The following is a 26,588-nucleotide window of genomic DNA, read 5'->3' on the forward strand; positions in this document are numbered from 1 at the left end:
CTGTAATGGTAAAACATAAGATGAAGTTAAGCTCTGCAAAGAGGTTTCAGGTAAGACGTGAGAAGACAAGTTGGCAGGTAGATGCTGGTGGGAGGGAAGGGGTTGTGTGTTGAAAAATGTGGTATTGCTTGTACAAACTGCCAGCCCAATCCGAGGAGGGAGATGAGAGACCAGGGAAATGAGAAGGTTGGGCACTCCTGGTCAAGGAAGTTCTTTGGGTGAAACAGTGGGGCACACTGTCACATTGGGATCATGGCACACACGGGGCTCCTGGAAGGTATACAGAGGTCCAAAAGGGGATGATGGCCACTCCTGGCAGGAGTGAGCAATGTCTTCCTGGTGGGGAGCACTGCAGGAGAAAGCAAGAGGGACGCACCACAGGGGTGCTTGGGGTGGGGTGGGAACCGCGGCCAGAAGATGGAGGCACCCGCTACATACCGCTGCCCACTGGCAGCCGGGCGCTGCCCGCTGGGGGAAAGGAGCAGAGGTGGCTCCGAAGGAGGACGTGGGGGCGGGCGGGCGGCGTGGAGCAGGGGCCCGGCGGCGGGGAGGGGCCGCCCTGGAAGTGAGGAGCGGGGCGGCGGGCGGTAGACCCCGGGCCCGGCCGTCGGCCTCACGGGGAAGGCAGCGGCCCGGGCCCGCGCCGCCACCGCGGAACGTAGCCTGGGCGGCCGCGGGCGCCCCGCCTGGGAGGGGTTAAGCGGGAGCCTCAGCCCGGGGGCGGACGGCGGACGGGGAGGCTCCGGCGCCTGCTATACGGCGGCGGGGCTCTAGGTGTCCTGCCTGGGAGGGTCCCTGCTGCATTGCAGCCTCCGCGCCGCTCCGTCTCTGGCGCACACAATGGCGACTCCCAGCCCCAGCAGCGGCTCCGGCTCGGGCGGCGGGAGCGGGCCGGGCCCGGGCGGGCCGCCGGCGCACGCGGCCGTCAGCAGCATGCAGGGTAAGCAGCCCCGCGCTAGGCCGCGGCGCCGCAGCCGCTTCCGGGCCGGGCAGCGCTCCCCGCTCTAGGCCTCGGCGCGGCCCCGCACCCCCGGCGGCGCGGCCCCGCTCCGCCTGCGGCTCCGGCAGCCTCGAAGGGCCGGCCCGGGGGCGGCGGCCGTCGCGCGGCGGCCCCGCGGCTCTCTCTCGGCCCGGCGCGGCCGCTCCGGGGCGGGAGGGGCGCTCCCCCCGGGGCGCGGGCGGGTTCCGCGGGCTGCACGCGAGCGGGGCGGGCGCTGCCGAGGGCTTCTCCCGCGGGGTCGGTGGCGCCGGCCGCCCCGTGCCCCCCGCGCCGGGCCCTCTTCGGGAGGGCTGGGGCCCGCGGCCCGGCGCTGGGACCCACCCCCCGGGGCGCGGGCCGGGGCCGAGGCCTCCCCCTCGCCGCTCCCTCGGGGCTGCCGCTCGGCCCTCCCGCCGTAGCTGCCGGACCGGGCCGCGGCCCGAGGGCTCTCCGGGAGGACGGGCGGCTCTGCCCGCCGGGCGCTGCGCTCGGCCGCCGCCTCGGTGCGCTCCTCTGCGGCGCTGCCGCCCCGAGCAGCCGGCTCCCTGGGGAGGGGCTGGGGAAGGAGAGGCCGTAAGGAGCGAGACAAAGGCCGGGGGGTCTCGCTCTTGCTCCCCTCTGTCGCGCTGCGCGTTGTGCCCTCCCTGGACCTCCCCTGTCCCCGGGTGGCAAAGTGCCGCAGGAGACCGCGGGCCGTGGCTGCCCAAATAGAACTTGGAGCTGGGGGGGTCGGCCTGGTAGGAAGAGAGCGCCGGGATGCGCCGCGGGCCGCTCTCGCACCGAGCCCTGGGGTGGGTGGGCCGCAGCCCGAGGAGCGCTGCGTTCTGCTGCGGCACCGAGCTGGGATCCTCACTGCTGCTCCACACCTCCTGGGCCTGCGTGTCTCTGTATGTGTTTGTCTGCAGACAGATGTTTAAGTAAAAACAGTTTAAGGGTGAACTTGTGGTTAATTTTTTTGTTGTTTTGTGTTGATGGAAATGTACGGTTATTACTGCAGGGTAATGTTGCCAGCCTTCCCATCTGTGCTTGCTTGTGGCAGTATTCTTGCAAAAAGTGTGGGTATTCACTTTTCTGAAAGTCGCTGTGAATACCGTTGGAGTTTTCTCTTTAAAGTTACGCCACTGAAAAATACTCCCTGCTTGAACAGCGTTTTAACTGGTATCAGACTGAGGCCACGCATTGCGGATTTACAACTTTTTAGTTTAATACAAGGAATGTGGTACCAAGGGGTCTGCGCTTTCTTTTTTAGAAGAGACCATAACGGAAGGTTGTGCTCTCTGTGGTGATGGCAGAAGAGCACAGTTTACTATAAGTCTGTTCTGTGCTGCTGGGGCAGGCAGCACTGATGTGGAGGCTGACAGGGACCTGTTTAGGTGGTGAGCTGATTACATAAACTGCAGAGTTTGGTATTCTTGGAACCAGATGATGAATTTTCACTGTCTGCAGCTTCTGCTGTGTGGAGGTCCCGTGTTTGTCAGACCAAGCAGGTACCTGTTGGGTGCTGGGAAGGTGATACCGTACATGTTTAAAGTACCCTTCAAAAACGACAATCTCAAACCTCTTAATGTGAGTTAAAAACTTGACTGAAGGTGCAGCTGTGCTAAGACCAGAAATAGCCATTTTACAGTGCTGTTATAACTTTTGTATTGCCCCCTTTATTTCCACCTGACCCATATTTATGAAACATTGCCCTGAATCCCATGTATCTTCAGGGCTGAGGTTAGTTCTGCACTGACATGAGGATCTGTGATGCACTGTAAGTTTGCAATGACAGAAATATCCTGTGAGGGAGGGCAGTCGTTTCCTTTGTAGTTCCTTGAAAGTGCCTTTTTAGATGTGAATTCATAGAGACAGACCATTTTGATTATATGCAAGTGTTTGCAGTGAAATATGGTGTTAAATAAATAGGAGGGTTTTTTTCCTTAAGTGAACAGGTGTGTTGAGGTGCCCAGGGGGGAGCTGAGGCCTAGGGACCCCAGGCAGCTCCAGGAGTCCTTGTGGCAGAGGTGAGCACATGGCTGCCACAGTGGTAGAGAAGTCCTGAAGCTGGCAGGGAGCTCCTTACCAGGACCCTGGCTACACAAGACGAGGAGAGCTGGGACAGGAAGGGCTGCTTGGCTGTGCAGGTGGCTCTGCCTGTCTGGGTTGGTGGCACCTGCACAGGAGCCGCTGCCCTGAGAAGTGCCACAGCCTCATCCCCAGCGTGCTTCCTTGCTTTCCCGGGCACTGTCTCCGTATTGGCACCAGTGTCTCCGCAAGTTGAGTGCTACAAAACAAATCAGCTGAAAGTGATGCATTGAGTTTTCTCTCTTTTGGATGCCCAGCGTTTGCTCGTGCTAGGGCTGGATGGGTGTTGATGCAAGGAATGCTCAGGAATGCGTTGCTGGGTGGGGACAAAAGTAGGACTGCCTCAGTATTGGTTTAATTGGCTTAAATGGTATGACAAGGTAGAGCAGGGAAGTCATTAAACTGCAGAGTAATTATAGTAAAAAAAAAAAAAATTTGATGAGTTAATTTTCAGCCAGAAGCATTCTCAAAGCCAACTTGTGCAACTGCTGCTGTGAGGGAGGCAATAGGAGCGAGCGGTTGGAAGAGGGGAGCCACTGCCACAGCTGGCATGGCCGCAAAGCTCTGCTCCCCAGACAGCACTGGTTTCTGGAGGCCCTCAAGCCTTGCAGTCAAGCAAAGTGTTGCTTCAGGTCTTTGTGCTCTTCCTGTTCTGCATGTCCAACTTCATTTCCATGTCTCCATGGCTGATGGCATTTGCCATTGGTGCCCTTGCACCTGGGAACTTCACTCCTTCCCAGAGTGTCCACCTGGCAAGTGCAGTTCATAGCGCTGTGTTCAGTGCACGGTTGACAGATCAGAGACAAAGGAGAGCTGGAATCTTAAGTATTGAAAATAGGCTGAGCCAGAAGCACTGGTGACCGATGGTGTGAGAAATTGTTATCCCTCTTAGTTAATGTGCAACGGTAGAAGCCCAGGAACAGTCTTGTACATTTTGTGTCCTCATTGTACTGTGGATGAAATTGAGGTTCTGTGGGAAGTAAGATATCCCACTTTGAGAGTGGTTTTAGAAGATGTAAAAATGAAAACACAAGAACAAAACAGTAGTCTGAGCAATTTTGCATTCCTCTACTGTGAAGAAAGGTTGAGGGAACTGAGCTTGTTTAGCTTGGAAAAGAGAAGGCTCCAGGGAGACCTCATTGTGGCCTTCCATTATTTGAAAGGAGTGTATAAACAGGAGGGGGAACGGCTGTTTACAAGGGTGGATAGTGACAGGACAGGGGGGATGGTTTTAAACTGAGATAGGGGAGGTTTAGATTGGATATTAGGAGGAAGTTTTTCACCCAGAGGGTGGTGACACACTGAACAGGTTGCCCAAGGAGGCTGTGGATGCCCCATCCCTGGAGGCATTCAAGGCCAGGCTGGATGTGGCTCTGGGCAGCCTGGGCTGCTGGTTGGCGACCCTGCACATAGCAGGGGGTTGGAACCAGATGAGCATTGTGGTCCTTTTCAACCCAGGCATTCTATGATTCTATTGACTGAATCAGTGATACTCTTTACTGCTGATGTTAGGCAGAAAATTATCCTTTGAAAAATCATGATATAAAATTTAGAAATTTAATTAATTCAAAGATGTATGTATAATTTAATTCTAACTGAGAATTGGGGTGTCAGTCACCATATCATTAGAGCCAAACGAGCTGAAGTGCTTGCAACTATGTTGTGCATCCAACTCCTGCATTCAGCATCCCAAGAGTGCTGGAGGCAAACCAGGACCTCCCAGAGCACTTGCTGCTGCTTCTGGTGCTGCTGCCTCTGATTGGAGGGAATGAGCTGGGCAGCTCCTGGCAGCAGAAGGAGGGAGATGAGACCCTGCTGCCTCTGGGCTTATTCTGAACAGGGCACAGTGTGGGCATTGCCTCTGTTCTGCTATCAGAGCCACGCCAGCAGCAAATGGGCTCATGAGTCTGTGTGCAGATAGGGGCTGCTGGTGGCCTTGGGGGCAAGCTGGCAGGTAGACTTACTTCTCCAGGGAGGTGAGATGTGCTGAGAACGTGAGGGAAATGAACACCTCTATACAAGGCAATTTGCTTAAGGAACCACAACGAATGGAACTTGGAGAACAAGAAAGCGGTCAGGAAGCAAAGAGCAGTGTGAGTAGCAGGTTAGGTATGAAGCAGTGTTCGAATAGCCAGTGAAAATGCAACCAATAATGTAGATAAGAAAACAAAGAAAATAGAAAAGAATAAGATAAAAAAGAGGAGGTGAAGATTAATCCTTGTCCTTAGTAAGTGATAAACTATATATCTTTCACTGTGTATTAATGACTAGTTGTTATTCTAATGTGGGCAAAGTGAATTGTATCTTTAGCAAATGGGAACTGGTTGAATAAAATAGAAAGTTGACTGCAGTTGTCCGTGCCCACCAAGGAATTCTAAAATTGGTATGTTAACCTGCACTGCTGTTGTAAATTGACAGTAGCACATTTGTCAGATTGATGTGCGTGTATCAGTTTGGACATGTTTGCTTTCATTGTAGGAGGTAGAGACCCTTGCCTAGTGAGCAAATAGGCATGCTTCAGTTTGTGCCCACCAACTCATCCCCATGGCCGCGGTTGGTCTCCTGTCTGTGTGCTTGTCTGAGTGCACTCCTGTGTGTAGTACTGCATTTCTCGGTAAGAATTAGTTTTACATTTAAGCTTTCCTTTTTGGTTTACTTGTTATCGACTGACATTTTCAATATATCTGCTTTCCTGTTAAAGGGGCAGTCCAAAAATGCTAGTTAAGTCTTAGTTAAGTCTCATCAGGTGGTAGGAGATTTGTCTGTTATTTTATGCTGTATACTTTATTGATGGAACTGACAGAGGGGGAAACACCACTCTGTCAATACAAGGACCATGCAGTGGGAGAGAGGAGTGTTGTGAGGAAGCAAAAAAAAAAAACAAAAAACAAACAAACAAAAAAAAACCCCAAAAAAACTTCAAAAAAACCCCTTCCCCCCCAGCTTTCTGAATTTTACTGAGTTGTTGTTCGCCAAATTAAATCAATTCATAGTCCATATGTGTGTAGAGTGAAACATTAATTGTGTGGATACCTGTGTATCCACATCAAGCCATACATGTATGAGACAAACATAACCACCTTGTTAGCGTCTTGTAGTTGGGCAGGACTGCTGCCTTTGAAGTCAGACATCATCTGTTGGGTTTCAGCTTGATAAAATACTGTGGAGGTTTGCTCCTCAATGGGAGAGGTGGCTGCTATAGCCATTAGGGGCTGGAAGGAAAATCTGTGAGAGAATCCGCTTGGCATGTTTGTGTCACACTCTGCCCTGTGGGCAGGAGTCAGCGGCAGATGTCTGTCCAAGTTTCACCACAGTCATGTTTATTAAGGTACAAAAATGTCTGAATGGATGTTCTGCTTCTGGCACTCTCAAAGGTTTGGGTGTGTTGACATGAACTGTCTTTCAAAAGGTGCTGGTTGTGTTCCCAGATCTGATGTACCTTATTTAAAGTACACTGTGTTGTATTCCTCCTTAGCTATGCTTATTTTTGTTGCCCTTCTGTCTGCGTGCTGAGACCACAGTATCCCCTGTGGGGAGGTGGAGATGGCTGTGATGAGTGGAGCAAAATGCACTTGGCATTGCCAGTTGAACATCTTCCTTGTGACTGTGGGGTTGTCACTTAGTTCCTGGGGCATGGGTGCTTCTGTGGCTTCCTGCTCAGGATGGATGATTATTGTTGTACAGTCTGACTAGGAAAGGAGAACAAATGTTTCACTAGTTGTTGACCCCAATGCTGTGTGATTTGGTTCTAACTTCTCTTCTACAAAGAGAAACTCAGTCCCTGTCAAGATACCGGTCACCTGCATCTTTAAGTAAACTGGTCTAGTGTTTGTTACACATTTAAGCTGATTTTTATTTCTATCATTTTGGTAGATCTATAGTGATAGGCGCTGGCAGTGTTGTCCCAACCCAAGGAGTCTCCTTGGGCAGCTGCTGAGTTTGCCAGCGTGACTCCTGCAGCACCTTGCTCCAGCCTGCTGGCGCTCCCTGTGCAGGGCCCTGAACTTCTGGCAATCACACCTCTTTTTGGAATAGCAGCAGAAACGGGTGAGCAATAGGTAAATGCAGTGCCTGTTGGTCACTGAAAAAAATGCTTCCCTTTTAAAAAAGTGTGTTGTTGTAGCTGTATTAATTAATGTGTGGTAGTTAACTCATGGCAGATCCCCAGGGAGACCCTTTGTCTGCACTTCTGCAGTTCAACTCACAGAGCAGCTGAACACAGTGCTTCTTTGGTGCTCAGACCCCAGAACAGCTGGAGCAGGGCTGTCCCTATGTGCATGTGGGTTTTTAGTGGTGTTGGCCTTCCGTTTGGACGGTATCTGAAAGAGATTCCGAGGCTCAGCCCTTTTTAGTAGGCAACTGAACTTTGGTGTTCGGGGGGGGCCGGCAGCGGCTGTAGGAACCTGTGACTGTGGGCACCCCCAGCACCTCTCTGCCACTTCGACTCAGTGACACCTGTGCTGTCCTGGCTGAGCTACTCCTGTCCAACTGGGGATAGCTGCCATGACCCTGCAGTGGGGCAGGATGACGGTCATCATGTGGTTTAATGTTGTAAACTTGGCATATGCAGAGGACAGGAGGGATCCATTTTATACCAAAACACATAAAAGAGAGAAATGTTGGTAGCCAAATATACTTGGAAGTGATGATAAGGGTGAGAGAGAGAACTGAAAATTTGCTCTGCTCTGTAATGGAGCACAACCCAGGTAAAAGTGTTGTGTTGGCGTGGGCATCTGCATCTGGGAGCCAGCATTCCGGGCAGGTTGCATGTCTGACTTCAGTTTTAAATTTTCACTTTGCTCTGTTTTAAGTTGGCTTAAACTGTGTATAGTGGGCACCTGCAAGAGGATATTGGGATCCCTACTACCTGCCCCTTTTTTGGTGTTGAGGGGAGGCTTTAAATTGTGTGGTGTGTTTCGTGGCCTGCTTAGGTGCCTCTTAGATCAGAATGAGTTTTGCAGTTTGTGCAGCAGTGCTGTGCTTATGTCTCTCTATGGTTAAGTTGAAAGGTTTAAATATGATTTTTGTGAGATGTCACAGACTTCTTTAAGTTTCTATGTGCAGTTGTGAATGCTTTTGGAAGAAGGTTGGACTGTAACTAAGCAAAGGTACTTGCAGAAATCTTTGCACAGCCTGCTGGGTGCCTGCTCTCTGCTTAGATATCGTTTGCCAGGTTTTGTGTCAGGACCATCATGTGATGACACAGAGCATCTTCCAAAATGTGTGACCTTGCCTCTTGAGGCCATGACCTCGGTGGAGCAAACTCTGTTGCTGTTAGTGAGGAAATACAGCGTGGTGTTGCCAAGCCTCCGCTCCCTATCTGCCTCCCAGTTCTGCTTTGAAATGAGATAAGGTGCAGTTCTCATGAATGTGTGCAGTAACTTTGTGCTTAGCAGGGTACGGCCCATTAACTTCTGTATGAGCATCTAGGGAGACAGGAAATATGTATATTGCACTAATTGCGTATTTATTAGCTGTTAGGTTGATTTCCTCTTCTCCAAATTGAAGCTTTTGTGTGTGCCCTTTCCTGGAGGCCAAGTGAGCCCTTCAAGGAGCAGACAACTTGCTCTGATCATGGAGTGAACAAAGAGTCCAAGCGCCAGGAGTTGGTCTGTGTTTTGAATAATTTATGTGATCTTTCTGAGATGCTTCAGGAGGTGCCCTGTGGCGGAAGGAGGACAGCTGCTGGGAGCAGACACAGCTGAGCTAAAAGGGAGTCAATCTTTTAATCATATTTTGCCTAGGCCTTATTTTTTTCTTTAGACCAAGAGAGTTGTATGGTTTGCTTTGGACCTGATTCTCTGGAAGAGTTCTCTGAACTGAATTAGGCATCACTTTGCTTTTGGACCAGAGAGCAGAGTGTTTGTACTTTGAAGAGGTTTGTGGACAAAGATAAAACAGTTTCCTTTAAAAACACATGGCGGTGTTTCTTTGACCTGGGAGGGGCTATGGAATGAGATAAAAGCGCTGCATTTGGAAATCCCTTCTGGGGAGTGATGGGACCGTGTCCGAGTTTTCCTGTAAAGACTGCTTCCTCTATGGGGCATTGTCAGTGCAGGACCTGGTCTTGTGCCAAGCAGTTGGAAACCTTGCCTTACCTTTGACGTCCTCGTCTTTCCTCACATCCCACTTGGAAACTTGGATGGGTAGAAGGCAGGAAGGAGGGGAGAAGATGGAGTACAAGGATGATCAGAACCACTTTGTGCAACTGGTCAAGACTGGAAGCCCAGAGCACAGAGACGAAATGGCTGTTGTCCAGAGCTGAGCAATCAGGAGAAGAAAATCTCTCATAAAAATAAAATAAAATCTCAGAATGGGAATGCAGTGGGAGCATTCCTTCCCAGTGCACACATGCTGCCAGGAACAGCCACAGCATGGCTGGCACAGTGACCCTGTGCTGTCCCATACAGCCACTAGCAAGCTGTGTGCCCCGGAGATCCTACCACAGGTTTCATGTTTTGTCTCCAGTAACAGTGCCTTTCTTCCACTGACTCCTTGTAAATCCATCCAATTCCTCTTCTAAGCAGTTCAGATGCCCCACTCTGCTCTGGTTTCCAGAGAACAACTGAAGAATTTCAGTCAGTAGATAGAAACGTTGTGTCAGTGACCAGACCGTGTTGATTTCCTGACAACTTTGTAACTGTCGATCTTCTGTCATCTTAGTTTTCAACATTGGTGCTGCTACTCCCTTTTTAATGCTTTGTACTTGGATGTGGTTCAGTGTTCCTGCCCTGGCACGCCTTTGGCTGGGCTGAAGGAACCAACCTCTGCCACCCTTTCCAGGAAACGGATTCTCTGTTCTCAGTGTTAAGAAGTTTTTTGCAGTGACTTTGGAATTTATTTCTTCGTTTTCCTGCAGCCTTTCACGTGGCAGGACCAGGCTGGGTGCAGGGTGGTGCCTGCAGCTGCTGTGCTCCGTGCTGCCTCAGGGCCACAGCGAGAGCCACAGCTGCAGAAGGAGGCTGTGCTGGCACTGGGTTTGGATCAGCCCCGAGCACAGATGAGTGCAGCATCCCTGATTCTGGGGTGGTGTTAAACAGCATCTTGGCTAAAAGTTGAGAGTCCTGCTGTAGTTAAGAAACCTCACTCTTAAACCATGTGTTGCAGGTCAGTTTTCTCTGGGTGAAGACTTGAGGCAGGTGATGAGGCGCATTGCTTCTGGCTGTTGGTTGCACTCAGATGGCTGGAAGAGTTGAAAACTGTTTTCTTTGTACTGCTCTGCCATCCTTGCAAGAAATTTCACAGCTTGGGGGTTACTTTGATGTTACTGTATGGCACTCAAGTTTTGTATGCAGAACTGATGTGTGATTGCCTTTTTTAAGGATCTCTGAGTGAGGAGTTAATGGGGATGAGGACAAGGGAAGAAGATAGCTGGATCTGTACTGGGGCTACTGGCTGGTATTTTTGCAGCAGTCTTCTGTTACCCAGTGCGAGACCGAGGGGATTAGCCAGGCAGACTCCCAGGCTCCTTCCATGCTGAAGACCTGCCTGCCCTCTGCACAGGAGTGGAACTTTTTCCAGGGGCTTTCAAAAGCCAGTGGGCTTGAGGAATTATTTTTGAAATGCTGTGGTGCTCATTTCTTCAACAGCAAAGCTTTGTGTCTTCCCCTAGTTGAGGGGCCTTGAAAAAAAAATAAACAAAACTTGTATAAGACTCAAAAGAATCACGTCTGGCATGACAGCTTGTAAGAACATAGTTAAAAGGAAAGGAAAGGAACAATCAGAAAGAAAACTAGCAGATTAATGTGGCATTAACGATTTCTGAAAATGTAATTGGAGTATCTGTTTTAACAGCCATAGTGGAGCTGAACAGCTCGGCAGCATGCATGCCTGTCCCTCAGCTGGGAACTGAGAAGGAAACACTGAGTAAAGCAGAGGTGCAGGGCTGAGACGGAAGAATGGGAAGAAATTTTGAGGCAAAACAGCGAACTGGCAAGCTGAGTTGCTTTTATAGGGAGGAAAAGGAACTTCTCCTGTGGAATAAAATACTGTTTTTTCTTTTTCTTTCCTCCTTTGATGTTTTGACATTATCCTGCCAGCCAGGTGCCTGGCGGAAGCATTTTTAAAATTTTTACTGATACGCTTATATTGTTGTTATTAATTTAATTTCAGAATTTTAAAATTAATGTTGGTAGACTTAAGTGGGTAATTTTATTTACTGTTCTTGTTTTCTTCTTGCCCTCTGAACATATTGCCAGTCTACTTTCCTTGCTCTTTGGTTATTTTTAAGATTTTGCATGCTATCATGGAGAGAGAAATGATTAAAACCAATTAATTCTTATTCAAGAGACTGTTAAAGTTGAGGCTGCAGGTGGAAGGGGACACCAGTTACGGTAGGCGTCACAGTGAACTCCACAGCTGACAGCAGAAACGTGTTGTGTGAATGTAACATGGTGCGTTGCAGGTGACACCAAGTAAGGCACAGGTGTTGATCTTGAAGGTAGGAAGGCTCTACAGACCCTGTGGAGGCATCTGAATGGGCTGTGTGCGGGGGCTGAGACCAACTGTATGAGGTTAACAAGGCGAAGTGTTGGGTCCTGCACTTGTGCTTTAACAACCTCATGCAACCCTACAGGCTGGGGGAAGAGCGGCTGGAAAGCTGCCCTATGGGTGCTGTTTTGATAGCTGGCTGAACATGAGCCAGCAGTGTGCCCAGGTGGCCAAGAAGGCCAATGGCATCCTGTCTTGTATAAGAAATAGTGTGGCCAGTAGAAGCAGGGAAATGATTGCCCCTTGCATGTGGCTATGGTAAGGCTGCACCTTGAGTACTGTGTTTGGTTTTGAGCCCCTCACTACAAGAAAGACAAAGAGCTTCTGGAGTGTGTCCAAAGAAGGGCAGTGAAGCTGTTGAATGGGGAGCAGCTGAGGGATCTGGGATTCCAAGGAGGCTCAGGGGAGACCTTATTGCTCTCTACAGTGACCTCAAAGGAGGTTGGGGGTGGGGTGGGGTCAGTTTCTTTTCCTAATCAGCAAGCAACAGGACAAGAAGAAGTGGCCTCAAATTGTGCTGGGAAGGTTTAGGTTGGATATTAGGAAACATTTAATCACAGAGAGAGTTATAAAGGATTGGAAAAGGCTGCCCAGGGAGTCACCATCCCTGGAGATATTTAAATAACGTGCAGATGTGGTGCTTAGGGTTGTGGTTTAGTGGTGCACACAGCAGTGCTGGGTTAACTGTTGGACTCGACAACCTTTTGAGGTCTTTTCCAACTTAAATGATTCTGTGATTGTTGTAGAACAGGTTCTGGGCTGAAGGGGCTGATTCAGACATTGCAAACACCACAGAAGAACGTCCATTTCTATGTGCTAGGCCAGCGGTGCTGGTGATGGCCGGGCGGATCTGCGCTGCTGCTGGCAGGGTGTGCGGGGCCCTCCCTGGGGCAGCCTGTGCTGCTGCAGCGGTGTCCTGCAGGCTCCGGCCTGGTGCTCGCTGTGTTGTTGCAGTGCCCATCACTGGCATTGTGTCCAGGTCCCCTTTGAGCAGCTCTTGAATTCCTGTCAGCTTTTGGGGTAAAATGGTCTAAAATAGAAGCCGTCAGCTTCCAGAAATGGCATGCGTGTGTGTTGGTACCTGCAGCACTGGAGTCTGCTGGATCACAGGTGGCTCTTTCAGACATTGCTGAGTTGTCTGCACGGAAGGAGCAGAGGGGTCGCAGTGTGGCCATGCCAGCTTTGAACTGTGGTTGTACCCAGCATGTGCAGCCAGCCAGACTATACATGCCCAAATATCACTGAGCAGCACTGAGGAACACCTTGGCTTATGGGGGACAAAACGGCCTCTTTAGTTTTCAAGTGTGTTACCTTTTACCACCAAACTCTCATGATAGTTCTTTTCAAGCAGTTCTCTGACAATGATCCCCCAATTGTTACTGTCTGAATTTTATTAACACATGAAGGAAACTAAAGCTACCTGAAATAAACCCATCTCTGGGCTCTTGAGACTGGTTTATGAAATGATGAATCCTGAAATGATGGGATTGCTCTACAATCAAAGAATACGGTCTATTGATCTAATAAACTTGTTTTATGTATGATTTTAGAGTTAATGAATTTTGAAACATAAATATGATTCTTAAGTGATGCACTTCTTTGACTTGCAGTAAATGAACAAGAACTTGTCTCTTTTGCTTTAGGCTTTCAGATAAACTTCTGTGAAAAGGCACAAAGTAAGCTACACATTTTTATAGTATTATCCTGCTTTTTATATCAATCTTGGTACTGGGAATGTGTCCACTTTCTGTTCCAACTAACCTACTATGGCAGTCCTCCTCCTAAGAGAGCTTCCATTTTTCACACTGCTGGTAAAACAAAGCAAATTTAAGCCATTTAAGAGGTTGCTCGTTGCTGTACTGCTTTACCTGTAACAGGAGAGCAGCACTGTGGGAGCATGCATGGTGTGTGGAGTGCTGGGAACGTGCTGTCTGCTGAATTGCTCTGAAATACGAGCTAGGTGGGGTTTAGCTGTTGGATTCCTACTCGTTAAAACTTGCACTGACCCAACACCTTACTTGTGTTCCTTCACATGGAGGTGAAGAGTATAATCTGACACCTGAACACTTCAGATTGCCATGTCAGGACGCAACATCTGTCCTGCCTCTCTGGAGCTTTCTGTCCGTGCCTCTCTTCACGAGGGGTTTCCAAAGGCAGGGGAAGGGGCAGTGCCAGCCTGGGGTGACTAATGGAAGCTCTGCAGAATCAATGTTTTCATTCTCTGTCATTGCCTTATGTTTTGTGTTGCTCTGTTATACCGTCAAAGTACCCTCTGCAATAAGGTGTTAGCTTTGCTAGAAACCAAGTCTCTTTTTATCCTGAATTGTAGAAATTTGTTGACTGTGCATTTCTTTGAAGTTGCGTTCAGTTTTTTTTTCATTTGTGCTTGACATGCATATTTGTTACAGCAATTCTAATATCTACAGAGAGAATTATTAATTTTTGGCTAGTCAGTGTCTTTGGGCTTTAACTCAGTATACTTTGCGACTGCTGTTCAGGCAGGTTTCTCTTGAAGCACCTGTGTGTAGAAGAACCTTTGTGTAGCTTGCACAGACCAACAGCTTCTGTGTTAAAAAAGACCAAAGAGGGCATTGGCTCCCATGCTATGGAGTGGAGTGAGCCCATGTGTCGGAATTGCTCCCCTAAGATGGGATTGGAATACACCATTATCCTTCAGTAGTTTTGTGTTAGTATGGAACATACAAACCTGTTTTGCAAACTAGGCCTGCGTGGCAGAATCAGAGTGAGACTTCTGGACTTTCTCTGGTGAATTCCCAAGATGACAACTACTGAAATGTGAAAAGAGATGGGAAGACATCAGGCACCTGAAAGGAGCAGCTGGCTGCTGAGCTGCGTGCAGTGGTTAATGGCTGTGCAGGTGGGATGGAGCTGCAGTGGGGTTTGCTGCTGGGAGCCACTGGTGTGCAACGTTTTGGATGACACCTGGCAGTTTAATGACGTTGGTTAATATTTATTTAGAACACTGTCTTGCTTTTGTATTCAGTCTTTTACAGATTCGCAGTTACTCAGCACATTAAAAATGCTGTAAACGCTCTTCAGGGTTTTAGTTATTTCCTCAGCAGAGCCTCTCATCCAGAGCTGGGATCTGTTGTCAGCAATGGACAGTCCTTGCTCTTTGGGGCAGCTGAAATCTGGAATAAAATGAAAAATGACATTTCAGAGGGGAAAAAAGAAAAAAAAGGCTTTGTCATCAGAAGGTTTTGTGAAATAATGAGGTTTTGCAGTGCTTGGCAGCTGGGTCTCATGGTAGCTAGCTCCCGAAGCAAACTGGCAGTAGGGTTTGCAAACATTGGTCTATGTTGGTCTTCTCCCCGTGTAAGGAGGAGAGGAGGTTTGTCATTTGCCTGTTGCAGGAGTAGATGACCTCTGAGGCTCCAATAAGTCAACCACAAAACGGCAGCAAATTCTTTTTGATTGGAGTGTTTACTGAATGCATTGAACCCAAAGGCATAGGAACTATGTGTGACTGGTTGTGCTGGGGGCAGGAGGCAGCCATGCAGCTCGTCTTCTGGCTGCGTGGGGCTGCGGCTGTGGACTCGAGGACAGCAGGTGACAAAACCTTCTCAGGTGTCAGCGTATTTCTGATGTTGCTGTTCTTTGAGGTGCAAATTTGTTCATGTTCCCAACTCCTGAAGTTCCCATAGTGCTGCTTGTCTGACCGCGGTGCACTTCCCAGCCATGCCCTGGGAATGGGTTGCATGGCATGGTGCGAGGAGCTCCATGTGGCCATGCACCTGGATCCAAACACCTCTGTTAGATGGCTTTGCTGAGCTGTGAGCTGGGAAATCTGAGCACAGGTAGGTCCGAGCTGGGAGGCTGTGAGCATTATGAACACCACGGTAGTACCTGCCTGTCAGAGCACTGCAGTTCTCCTCAAAAATGGTGGAAGTACATAAGAGTGGTTGGATGCATGGCGTTGGATAGCCAGCATACGTGGCTACTTGGTGCTGAGGACTGCCTGGTGAGCGCTGTGGGCTTGGGCTGCACGGAGGGCAGAAGAAGCAGTGCAGGACAGGTAGCTGTAGGAGCATCCCACCTGCAGAGTGCAGATCTGCTTCACGGAGAGGTGTGCTTCTGCAGAAGTTACCCCTGTTGTGCATCCTTTTGGTCCTTACTGGTCTTACTGGTGTCACTGCTGGGGCAGGAGCAGCAGTGTGGGTGCCAGCAGTTAAAGGTGGCAGAGGGCTGCAGTGATGGCGGCTGATTTCTCTTTTAGACTTGGAATGAGGGAAATATGGAGTCAGCTATTAGGAAGGTACAAGATCAGGAGAATTATCTTGACAAAGAAAATACAGGGTTTCCTTGTGCCAAAAACTGTTTACAGCAAAGACAGATTTTGATGTAGAGTGTTTTCCTTTAAAGTACTGTTGTTGACTGTTAGGAAGTGACAGTTTGATCACCTGAATTATCCCTTAAGGAGTATTGTGATTGTATTCTTTTCTTTAAACAAGGCTTTGAAGTGTTAGGAATATGAGCCAACTTTGTGCACGTTGTACATCCACGTCACATTGATTTAGAAGGAGGTTGTAATGAAAGCATTCACATGTTTCTGAGTCCTCTCACCTACTTTGGCTTCTGTTCTACAGATGAATTTTTAGGCTGTATTTCCCAGCTTTTAGTGAGAACAACAGGAGCTGCTGTGTTTTATTTCTCTTCAACTACGTGCTGTTGGGTGAGGCTATTGATTTTCTTTTGAGCTGCCTTTGAGAGATCAAGGCAGTAAAGCATCGTTTATTAATGAAGCACTGAACGAGGGGGAAAGGTTGCAGCGGATCAGCTTCCCATGGCCGCAGTGGGACAGCGTGGTTTCTCTGCCTCCTTGGGCTGTTGTGTACAGAGGGGTTGGCCCAGCAGCTCTGCTTCCCTGCACTGCCAGCCGGGCCTGCACACTGCCCAGGGCGGCTTCTTTCCCGTTTGTTGTTCACTGATAACTTTGTGTGCTAAGAGAAAAACACTGCTGCCTGCAAGAGGCGAGGAAGTGGTCAGGGCCTGTTCTTTCTTTTGTATTGTTTTAGTCTTTTTTTTTTTTTTAAGGGGTTGCAAACATCAAAACTCTTTAAACTGTGCCTCCAAGACTTCAGTATTATGATTGCTTCTCACTGTAATTTGATTTCTCCTGTTTAGACACTGTGGAGGTAATGTAGCATTAAAGGGACTCTGCAGTGGAGTACGTTCTTGCAGCCATGCTGTTCTGCTCTGGCTGCCATACAGGCTTTCTCTGTGGTGTGTGTGAGGTGGCACATGTGAAGTGGCAGCTACTGCACTTCGTGGCAGCAAGACCTGTGCTTTTATGAGGCTTCACGTTGGCTGCTTTCTCTGTTCTGATAACCAGTCAACCTGCAATATGTAACGTTTCCTGCTGTGAGTGCTCTTTCTGAACTGATATTTACATTGTGTTTGATACAAAATGCACTGCAATGGGGACCTGAGGCTTAAACGTGGAGTACAGCAACACATTGCCTAAGAGCAATCTTCAGGCACGCATGTTGTCCAGTTTCCTGCTTGGTCACGGTCAGAGCATTTCCAGATTTTCTTGTGGCTGTTTTTGAAGAAACAAGGGCATCAGCAGAGCTACCAGGGCTGACCTGTGTGCAAAGCAAGGGCGGTACAGAATGACACAGAATGGTAGGCTGGGGTCCCTTTAGATTCTCATGTATGTTTATACATATCCTTAAGGGTCCCTTCACTGCAACACTGACTGGTGTCCTGTCTCATGGAGGAGCACTGTACTGTGGTGAAGGTGTCTGTAAGGCTTTCTGTTTCTAGGGTTTCACCTCATTGTGTCAGGCTGCACAGTGGGTCTCAGGCCAGAAGGATTTTCCTGTCTGCCATTGTTGTTGGTGATTTTTCTCTAGCAGCTCCCTCTTTCTTTTTGCACAGCTCATATGTTTGTAGACTACTACATGTATTCTTCCTGCAACAGGCTACAGACAGATTTTGCTCTTTAATCCGCCTTCAGATGAGTCACCTCCAGCCCTGTGAGCATCCTTGCTCACTGAACTCTGCCCAGGCTGGTGGCAGTGGCCAGCACTGGTTTAATAATTCTGGGGTCTGGCTTTTGACATGGTCTGGTTGGGCTGGATGATCTTGAAGGACTTTTCCAATCCAAATGATTCTCTGAGTCTGTGATCAGTTCTTTGCTACCTGGAGCAACCAGAGCACCCTATTGATGGCTCAGTGTAAATCTAAGAGCTGAGAACTTCACTGTAAAAGAAAGAAGTTTCAGGACTTTGTGGCTGTGAGCGGGCCTGCGTGCCCCATAGTGCCTGCTGCCATGCTGTGTTATGGACAGCACTGGGAGGTGGTTCCCTGTCTCCTGCAGATGCCATGCTTCTTCCAAGAGTAATCTGAGATTTAGGAAATGTAGTCTGAAACTGTGTGGCAAAGAGCCCTTACGGCGGGAGGCACGATGGGGTTGTTTTTACAGGAAATTGCAAGACTCTGATTTTATTCATAAGTGAAGAATTATTTGCTCTAATTTAGATCCCCGCTCATTCAGTCTCTGTTTCCACAGCCTTGAGCTCTGGAAGGAGAAAATTTCAGTAGGGAGGGGGGATGGCCAGGATTCACTTGTCTTCTGTTTTGCTACCAGTAGATGTTACTTCTCACCAACGCTGGCTGCTTCTAATAGGTGTTTCTTGACCCAGCCTGGCATAATTAACATATGTGGGACTTAAAAGAAAAGAGAAATTCAACAGGATGGTCATGGCTCACATTCCCTAGACTGTGTTTATAAAATGTAGAGTCTGCTAAGAGCTTCCCTACGGGAAAGGAAAGCTATTTGGGAGTATTCTGAAATGATCAGCTGAACAGTGGTGTAATGCTTGACCTATACTTCAAAACTCTCCTGTTTTTCCAAAGGTGCTGAACCTTTGCATCTCCTAAGCAACTGAGAGCTTTGGGTACTGAGCAGCTCTGCTATTGTGCCCACGTATTTGCTCTCCAGGGTTTTCTATTGTCATCTTCCCCAGTAAGACAGTCTGGGAAGTAGTGGTTGCATAGGTTTTGATTGGCTACGTGGGGTGTGTTTCCATGTCCGTGCAGAGTTCCTTCTATAGCAGTGAGCACTCAAGGCCATGTGATCCCTATGTGCTCAGCCCCAGGGAAATGCAAAGGAAAAAGAAGTAAGAAATAGTGGTCTTAGAAGGAGGTGAGGTGGAATTTCTTGCAGAGGGAGCTGTTTTTTTGTGGGTTACAGCCCTGCGTGTTACATGTCTGATTTAATGCTTTGGTTCCAGGGTGAATGACAAATGGTGTTGTGAAGGAGGTAGCATTGCTCCTTTCACCCTTTCCTGTGCTGGCTTGTAGTTGGAGCAGCTGACTGTGGAGGTGGTGGGTATAGCAGGCTAGGGGGTTGAGATCGAGCACCTGGGGGGGAAAAAGCAAAGTGATGCTTCTGGTGTTGATAAGGGCATGAAGAACCTGAAGATCGTGCTGTGCTGATTCTTCATGTTCCCAAGGTCAGGTCTTCCCTCTGTGTGACATTAATGCTGACCAAGGTGAGGCAAACCCCAGGTTCAGGGCAGTGTAAATGAGCAGCATCTGAAGGACATCTTTGTATAGTAATAAAAATACTATTTTTTTGCTCATGCACGTGGGAGGGAGTTGGTTAGTGAGCCTCCTTCACCTGTGAGCTGGCTGGGGAGCAGAATGTGTTGATCTAGATGGTAGAAGTAGAAGGAAACTGGAGCTATGCCTACAGACTGCAACTTGTGTGCTGGAGCCAAGCTCTTTAGGTGTCCCATTTCCTTGGAGCTAGAAATGCTGGGATTTTACTCATCTAGAAGCCTACAATAAAGGAAAACCACAAAATCTTCAGCTTCCTATGCCGCAGGTTGATGCAGCTCTCAGTTTCTTTATATTCTTTACTTTCTGCACAGTTCTTGCGTTCATTAGGATTCAGAAAAATATCCCCTGTGAGCTGCTGATCTGAATGGATCTGTTCCTGTTGGTCCCATCCTCTCCCCAGTAATGGTCTGAGTTCTGTGCTAAGAGCTGCACCAACTGTTCTAGCAAGTAGTGTTCTGTGCTGCTTACAGCTCCAGAAGATTATGTGATGTTATGTGGAGTTGACTGTTGCAGAAATTCTGGTTTGGACCAGGTTTGGTTCTGTGCTGCTGTTCGGTTCTTACTTAAGAACTTTCAGCATTGTCATGTTCCACCTGTATTTCTTTGCTAACAAAAACGAAGACTTCTGCTGCACTGATGTTTCCTTGCGTGTCTCAGCAGTGTAAAACAGGGGGACTGCTCCCCTATGCTACAGCATGCTACTAATTGATATTGCAGGCTTCAGAAGAGAGTGTAAATCTCAATATATTTGTTTTTTTAATGGAACGGAGAGTTTTTTGGTTTGTTTCTTTTTCCCTGTTAGAAATCTGAAACCAAGAGCTGGTGTTTGTAGGGCAGCTTGGCTGTGCTTAGTAAGGCCTCTGTGTGCCTGTCAGGCGTGAGTTATTTTGGTGCTGAGAAATAACTAGAGTTATAGATGTGCTTGGCAGTTTCTACTGGATATCAACGTGAAGAAGGGGTTGAACAAAGTAATTTCAGTGGAAAATAGACCTATTTGTTTGTTTAAATTGGGGCTTTTTTCTTTTTCTTTTCCCCCTGCTGTGTGAATTTTCCTTTGCTTTTCAAGAAATCGGAGATGGAAAAGCAAAGTACTGTATGCTCTGAGAACTGTAAAGGACTCGTGGCCACAGTGAGTGCTTTCTGGAGGAAAGCTGCAGCGCTGCATAGCACACTTCCTTCCCAGCGTCAGGAATCTGCTGTCTTGTGAAAGCAGCATGTGAGCAAACGAGGGGCCCTGGGGCCAATCAGACCAGGGAAGTGCTCTGCAGGTCAAGCTCTTACCTGCTGAATGAAGGCATATGTCTTTTTCTGAAATTGCAGGTTGGAGATGTATGAAAATAGATCTATGCACGTTTACAGGTACCATATTTGAAGCTTAGCAAAAAAATGACTTGGGTTTAACTGTAAAAGTTCTCTGAAGGAGTTAATAATAATAAAGTACTTTCAAAGGAGGCTAAAAACTTCCATGTATTTGTAGATTTGCATTTTGTTGTTTAGCGGTTGCTCAGCATTCCACTGAATACTAAACAAAATTGTTTTTTGGAACCACATGCTTGTAAAGTTTTAAGGTACAGACCAAAATCTTTCCCAATGCAGTGGCCTACAGCTTCTTTGTGAGAAGCAGTGCTGAGCTCTGGGGACAGCAACAGGGCCTGATGGAACGGTGTGGGGCTGTGTCAGGGGAGGGCCGAGGGGGGTCAGGGAAAGAGTCTGCCCCAGAGGGTGGTAGGCATGGAACAGCTGCCCAGGGCGGTGGGCACGGCCCCGTGTCGGTGCTCAGGGAGTGCTGGGACACTGCTCTCATATACAGGCCTTGGGTTTTGGGTGGTCCTGTGTGGGGCTGGGGTTTGGACACAGCGATCCTTATGGGTCCCTTGCAACTTTGGGGTGTTCTGTGATTCTATGATTACAGATAGATAAACATGTTTTTGAAAAAAGCTTGCAGCTGAGGCCACGTTTTCAGAAAGGGTCAGCTCCTTCTTAGGCTTTTAAATCTAATGGTTAGATGTTCAAAAGAACAGGACATGTGGGAGTTCACAAAGAAGGAAACTAGCTTACTTGGAGCAGATCCTAACTTGAAAATTTGGCTCGGTGTATTTTTAGCTATGCATAGGTATCAGGTGATAGTATTTGGAAAATAAACGTATGTCACAAAGATCCTGTCACAACATGGAGGCCTGCTGCCCTTCCACTGCAGAGCATTCTTTCTAATGGAATTAGTGGTGAAGTGAAGAGGAAGCTCAGTGCCTGGGTCAGAGCAGCACCCTTTCCTGCTGCAGCTGTGGTAAATGCTTGCTGCAGTACGAGTCTGGTCACCTAGCACAGGTTGTTCACAATGCTTTATTTGTGCACATTAGTGCAGTATTTTCACGCACGCTCTGCTTCACCGCCCAGTTGGTGGAAAATAGCACGTACGGCTAACTCTTGGTTTATCCACAACTTCTCAGCCTCCCACTGTCCAGTTTGAACCATCTATTTCAAAACAATTTGATCCATTTTCTTAAATCTGCTTGATGTATCTGTCATGGCTTAAAAGTAAAACCAGATGACAGACTTACAGCAGTGTCACCGTTAGGTGGCCCTTGGTCTGAGGGCTGATACCAGCATTGCCTGGTTCTTCACTGCCTGCCTTGCTCGTTCATCCTGTGCTGCCAAACTGCATCTCAGCTTTCCTGGGCTTAGAAACAAGGATGAGATCTGCAGTGCTGAGCCTCTACCTGAGCAGTTGGTCTGTATGCTCTGGTGATGCTTTGGTACCCATACACATTGCAGGAAGGCTGTGAGGGTTTTTCGCAAGAGGAGCTGTGAGTGTAAGGGTTGTGCAGGGAGCAGGAGCTGTTAGAGGTTGGTGTTCTCTGCACTGAAACCACTTGCAGAAAATCATTATTTCTTGGACAGCACGTGGATGGTACAAGGCTTGAAAAATAGCTAGTTTGTTTAGCTGGCTTCTTACAGAGAGTGACACAAATGAGGCCTCCTGTGCCATGGAGGTGTGCAGCAGGATGTTAGCTGCGGGGTGCAGCAGCGCTAGGGCAGGGACACTGCAGTGGCAGCATGCTTCCTCCTGAGGGTAACATGTGGCACCAGCCTTTGGGAAAAGTAAGAGGCATTAAAGACATGTGCAGAGGCAGGGTCAGAAGCTTTGCTCATTCTTGTTGGCTTCTTAGGGAACGTTATGCTTAAATTAACCCAGATTTGCTCTGATAATCCCACCTGAAACATCAGTGAGTCACTGCCCTGATGGCTTCTTCTGTGTTAGAGATATCAGCAATTACACATCCAAAATCCAAAGCTGGGTGTCAGGAGGTGCCTGATGGCCAAGGGCTTTCTTTGTTCTTTTCAAGGAGAGCAAAGGAGTGCTTGCTAACCTCTGGTGCTTCTTGTTTCCAGCAAGATCCAGTTGTGATTCCTTGTCTTCCAAATTGAAAAACCAGATTTGATAGCCCTGAGATGAACAGAATCAGCTCCTCCTCCTGGGATAACCATGCATTCAAATGGAAAAGCCCCCACACTCCTGGTGCCGGCCACTCTGCCCAGCACAGGGCTGCAGGGCTCCGTGCTGTGCCAAGGTGTGTAACAGCCGGTGGGATGCGGCTGTGATTGACGTTGCCACTTTTCTGGCATAAGGGAACCAGAGGGATGATGGAAACATACTTGTTGCTTTATCCAAAGAAGCTAAATCCTTTCCATTGACCTTAAGCAAAGGCCTCAAGGGCAGATTTTTTTCCCTTGCTTTTAGTCTAAGTGCATGCTCCTAAAATTAAAAAGAAAAAAAAAAAAGTCAGCCAGTCTCTCCTCAGTGCTCCTCCTTACAGTATATGTTATAATTTGTTGTTCTGTTTTATTACGAAAATGCACCTGGCACAGCCCTTTGCATAATTAATTACTGTTTTATATCAGGAAGGGCTCCAGGTGCTCGCATGCTGGTCAGGTGAAGTTGCATGGAACAAATGCACCTTCCAAGTTCTCTCCATCAGTGTTTCATTTGCCTTGGTGTTGGGTTGTGGCTGAGTGGTGTGTTTATGCTCTCCTGCTAGAGGTTGCCTGAGCTCCGGTTTCGGAGGAAAGGTGACTTCTCACATTACTGTTCCATTCTCTCTGGGCAGAGAACTGCCTGCCTGTCACAGCCGGGCACAACACTGCTGTGCACATTGGTGCACACATGTAAGGGTGTCCTCTTAAGTTCAACGAGTAACACTTGTCCAATGTCTGATTTAAGCTCTTTTAACGTGACTGATCTGCTCCCAGGGCTCAAGTAGTGTTAACTTTGTTTATGGTTATTCATATGGATGATATTTCCATGCAGGGTAGCATCAGGGATAGTAAATGCTGTAGGTTGTTGGATTTCAGACTTCATTGTTAGGACTTTCCTGATAGGAGTTTCTAGTCTGAGAGAACTAATCTTAATCTGATCGCAGTTTCTTGTACTTGAAGCCTAACCTACTTTAGCCAGGCTTTGTAGGAAAGGTATTTATAGAAGCTGTTGCAAGTGCTGCTGGGTGCACCATAAACCATGTATTGCAAGTTACAGAGGTGCATGTCTGCTGGTGCAGAGAGCATCTGTGCAACTGTGAGCCCCCTCCTATCTTTAAATCACTGTAACGTCTCGCTCGCATTTGGTTGAGTCCGAGTGCTTTACTTTACAGTGTTTTCATGACAGTTGAAGGTAATGACCAGTAACTGTTCCAGGTCCTGGCTGATTTGGGCTTCTGTGCTTTTGTGGAAGCATACTTGGAGCTGCAGATGAATTATGGATAAATACTCAAATAAGGCGACTTCTAAAAATGAGCATGCTTAGCATGTGCTTGGAGTGCAGAGTTGTCGTCTTGGATCTGAATTCTGGCTCTTGGACTGTTCTAAATCAAAGGTTTCATTAGGGGGAAAAGGATGTCAGTAACAGACATACTGGAGATGTTTGTGCTATTATTCATCAAAGTGAGCTTCTGTAAATGGAGTTTGTAAAACTGTTAACTGAAATTCCAGTTGTCTCCTTCCATTCATACTCCCCAAATAAACTGCTCTGCACGCTGAAGTTCCTCATGTTTTGTTTCAAAATTTGGCTAGTTTTTATTTGTAAAATGGTATGTCTGGAGGGCAAGGCTGGAAGCCTGCTTTACTCTCAAATTAGTAGTGCTGATTTTTGGAGTACCTCCATGAGCAAGACTGTGAAGGAAGGAAATTTTAACAGCAGGATTGCAGATTGGAAGGGCTTATGGGAAAGCAGCACTGTGTTAGGAGCAACAGACAGTGAGCACTGAATCCTGCCTGCAGCTCGGAACACTGGTAAATGTCTCTACATCAAAGCAGGCATTTTGTTAGCAGAAAAGATCTAACTATTTGAATAATAAGAGTTGTTGGAAGAGCAGAGGGATCTGTGTTGTATTGGGCTTTTTTTGCTCAGACCTGGTACTTTGCAGTTTTCTGTTAGGAAGGTGACCTCAAGCATTGAGCTTCTTTCTCAGGCTGAAGCAGGTCACCCACCTGCCTGGCCTCCTGACATCCTGTCCTCCTATTTTCACTCTTCGTTGACATGTTTTGGCTTAATCAAGCAAAGATAAGAAGGCTGCAAAGGTATTGCAGTTTCCCTGGTTATCTGCCTGCTGCTTACTGCCACAACTCGTTTTTGGTTTTATTTCTGTTTTCTTACAGTACTAGAGCAAGGAAATAAAGTGTAAAGTGGCTTCCTGGCATATTGCTGCTCCGTGAACAGCAGAGAGACTTTGGAATCCAGAGAGGAGAGTCACATTCACACCGTGTCAGGTGGTCGATAGGGCAGATTTGAACCGAGTGAAAAGCACTTCACAGGGGTCAGTTTGTAGCAAGACAGAAGCCCAGAAGAAAATCCATTTATCTGCTGCTGTTTTGAAAAGCTTACTGCCTGGAAACTGAGCATTTTCTTACGTGTAACATGAATATTGTGACTGCTGTTGTTGAGGTGTGGCATGCAGGAATTGGGTAAGGAAATTCCAGGAGAAAAGTGGTTGTTCTGTCCAACAGGAGCTGACTTAGAGCCTTGGAGAAGTTGTAGATGTCTGCAGTGAAGTAAAAATAATAATACAGAATGTAACTGGAGGAATACCTCATACTGCATGTTATCTAGGAGATTGCTGTTTCCTCTTGCACGAAGACAGGTTGGCTGTGGTTGTGGTAAAGTAGCCTCAAAATGAGTGATGAGAACTTAATTGCAGAGCCAAGTGCCTGGATTAATCCTGGTGATGGATAGCAGCACATAAATAATTATGTACTTAACCTAGCATCCACTTACTCATGCAGCAGGAAACAAGTGTGCATTTTGAGCCTTGGTTGTTCTGCTGTGGCCATTGTGCAGGTGACCTCCAGTGTGCACCTGGCAAGCCTTCCCAGCTGCTTTTCTTTCATAGGGTCCTTTTTGGCCCTTGGTCATTGAAATGCCAAGGGATGCATGGCTGTTGAATTGCAGGACACAGGGAAAGCATCTCTGTTACTTCTGTGCTGTGTAGCAGCCTGATGCTAAAGCCGTATCTTGTTTTCAGATCCTTTTTAAAGAAGAACACAATTATTTAATGATTGTAGTACTTTGGAATGAGTATTACTATCATTTTATGGATAGAAATTAACTTCAGATCAAAACCTGTTTGGGGTCTGAGGTAAGTACAGCCTATGGTAGTTATAATCCTGGTTAGATGCCTCCAAAACATAAGCTTTTTTACCACTTCAACAAAGCCAAGGCCATCTTGCATTCAAAAAATAACATCGTTATGACCATTAACATGCAGCTTAACAAATCTGTCAGTCAAAATTGGTAAGACCTTAGCTGAAAAACCATCATAGTTTCAGGTCTGGTTTTTGCCTCATTTATGAGACAGCAGTATGTTCCAAAATGAGGGGTGTTGTTCTGCTTGTTGTTTTTCCTGAATGTTTGCTTCTCTGGTGCATTCATAATTTCCAGAGATGTGAATGCTGGAGCAGCCTATGTTCAGAATTACGTATTGTTAGCAAAACCTTTAGAGGGTGCTTAAATGAAGTGGGTCTTTCTACAGCATGTTTTAGGACAACATTGTGCATGCAGCCTTGATGTTGATAGCGGAATTAGCTTGTTTCAGAAGCAACATCAGTCCTTGGCCTCTTTATTTTAGAGGGAAGAACTGGGTGGTCTGAATTTAATCTGTGCTAAAATCACCAGCCAAACACACGTATCTAAAGAAGCTCTTTTGCCTGTATTAGTTTTGAGTGAAGTTTTTGCAAGCAGTGAGGGCATGAAGCTTTCAGATCTTTGGAATGAAACTCACAACCCAGACTGGGTAGCTGAAGTGCTTGATTTCGAAAGGCTGTTGATGAGAAGGACATGCTGTGTTGTTTCATGTAGATTTTGTTTACAGTTTGTGTGAATGGAAACTCCCAGCATTTCTCATCGTGACTGTGCCTCCCCTAGTCCTTTTCCTTGTTAAGAACTTGAGGAAAAAGCAAACCAAACCATCCCGTT

General features: G+C 47.6%; 1 protein-coding gene across 8 annotated transcripts in view; it reads left to right on the forward strand.

Moving 5' to 3' along the window:
- The first annotated feature begins 204 nt into the window (after positions 1-204).
- Positions 205-26,588, forward strand: part of MAP2K4 (mitogen-activated protein kinase kinase 4) — an 88,584-nt gene continuing 62,200 nt past the window's right edge. For 2 of the 8 annotated variants that reach the window (XM_015295237.4, XM_015295239.4), the window contains exons 1-2: positions 762-940; positions 13,180-13,212. In XM_015295237.4, coding sequence (XP_015150723.1) covers positions 841-940; positions 13,180-13,212 — 133 coding nt within the window. In that variant the 5' untranslated portion in view covers positions 762-840. Of the gene's footprint in view, positions 278-394; positions 488-761; positions 941-13,179; positions 13,213-26,588 lie in introns of those variants that run through there. The other 6 variants (XM_040649614.2, XM_040649616.2, XM_015295238.4 and 3 more) reach the window with 4 other exon arrangements.

Source organism: Gallus gallus, chromosome 18 (assembly GCF_016699485.2).
Source record: "Gallus gallus isolate bGalGal1 chromosome 18, bGalGal1.mat.broiler.GRCg7b, whole genome shotgun sequence".
Classification (NCBI taxonomy): domain Eukaryota; kingdom Metazoa; phylum Chordata; class Aves; order Galliformes; family Phasianidae; genus Gallus; species Gallus gallus.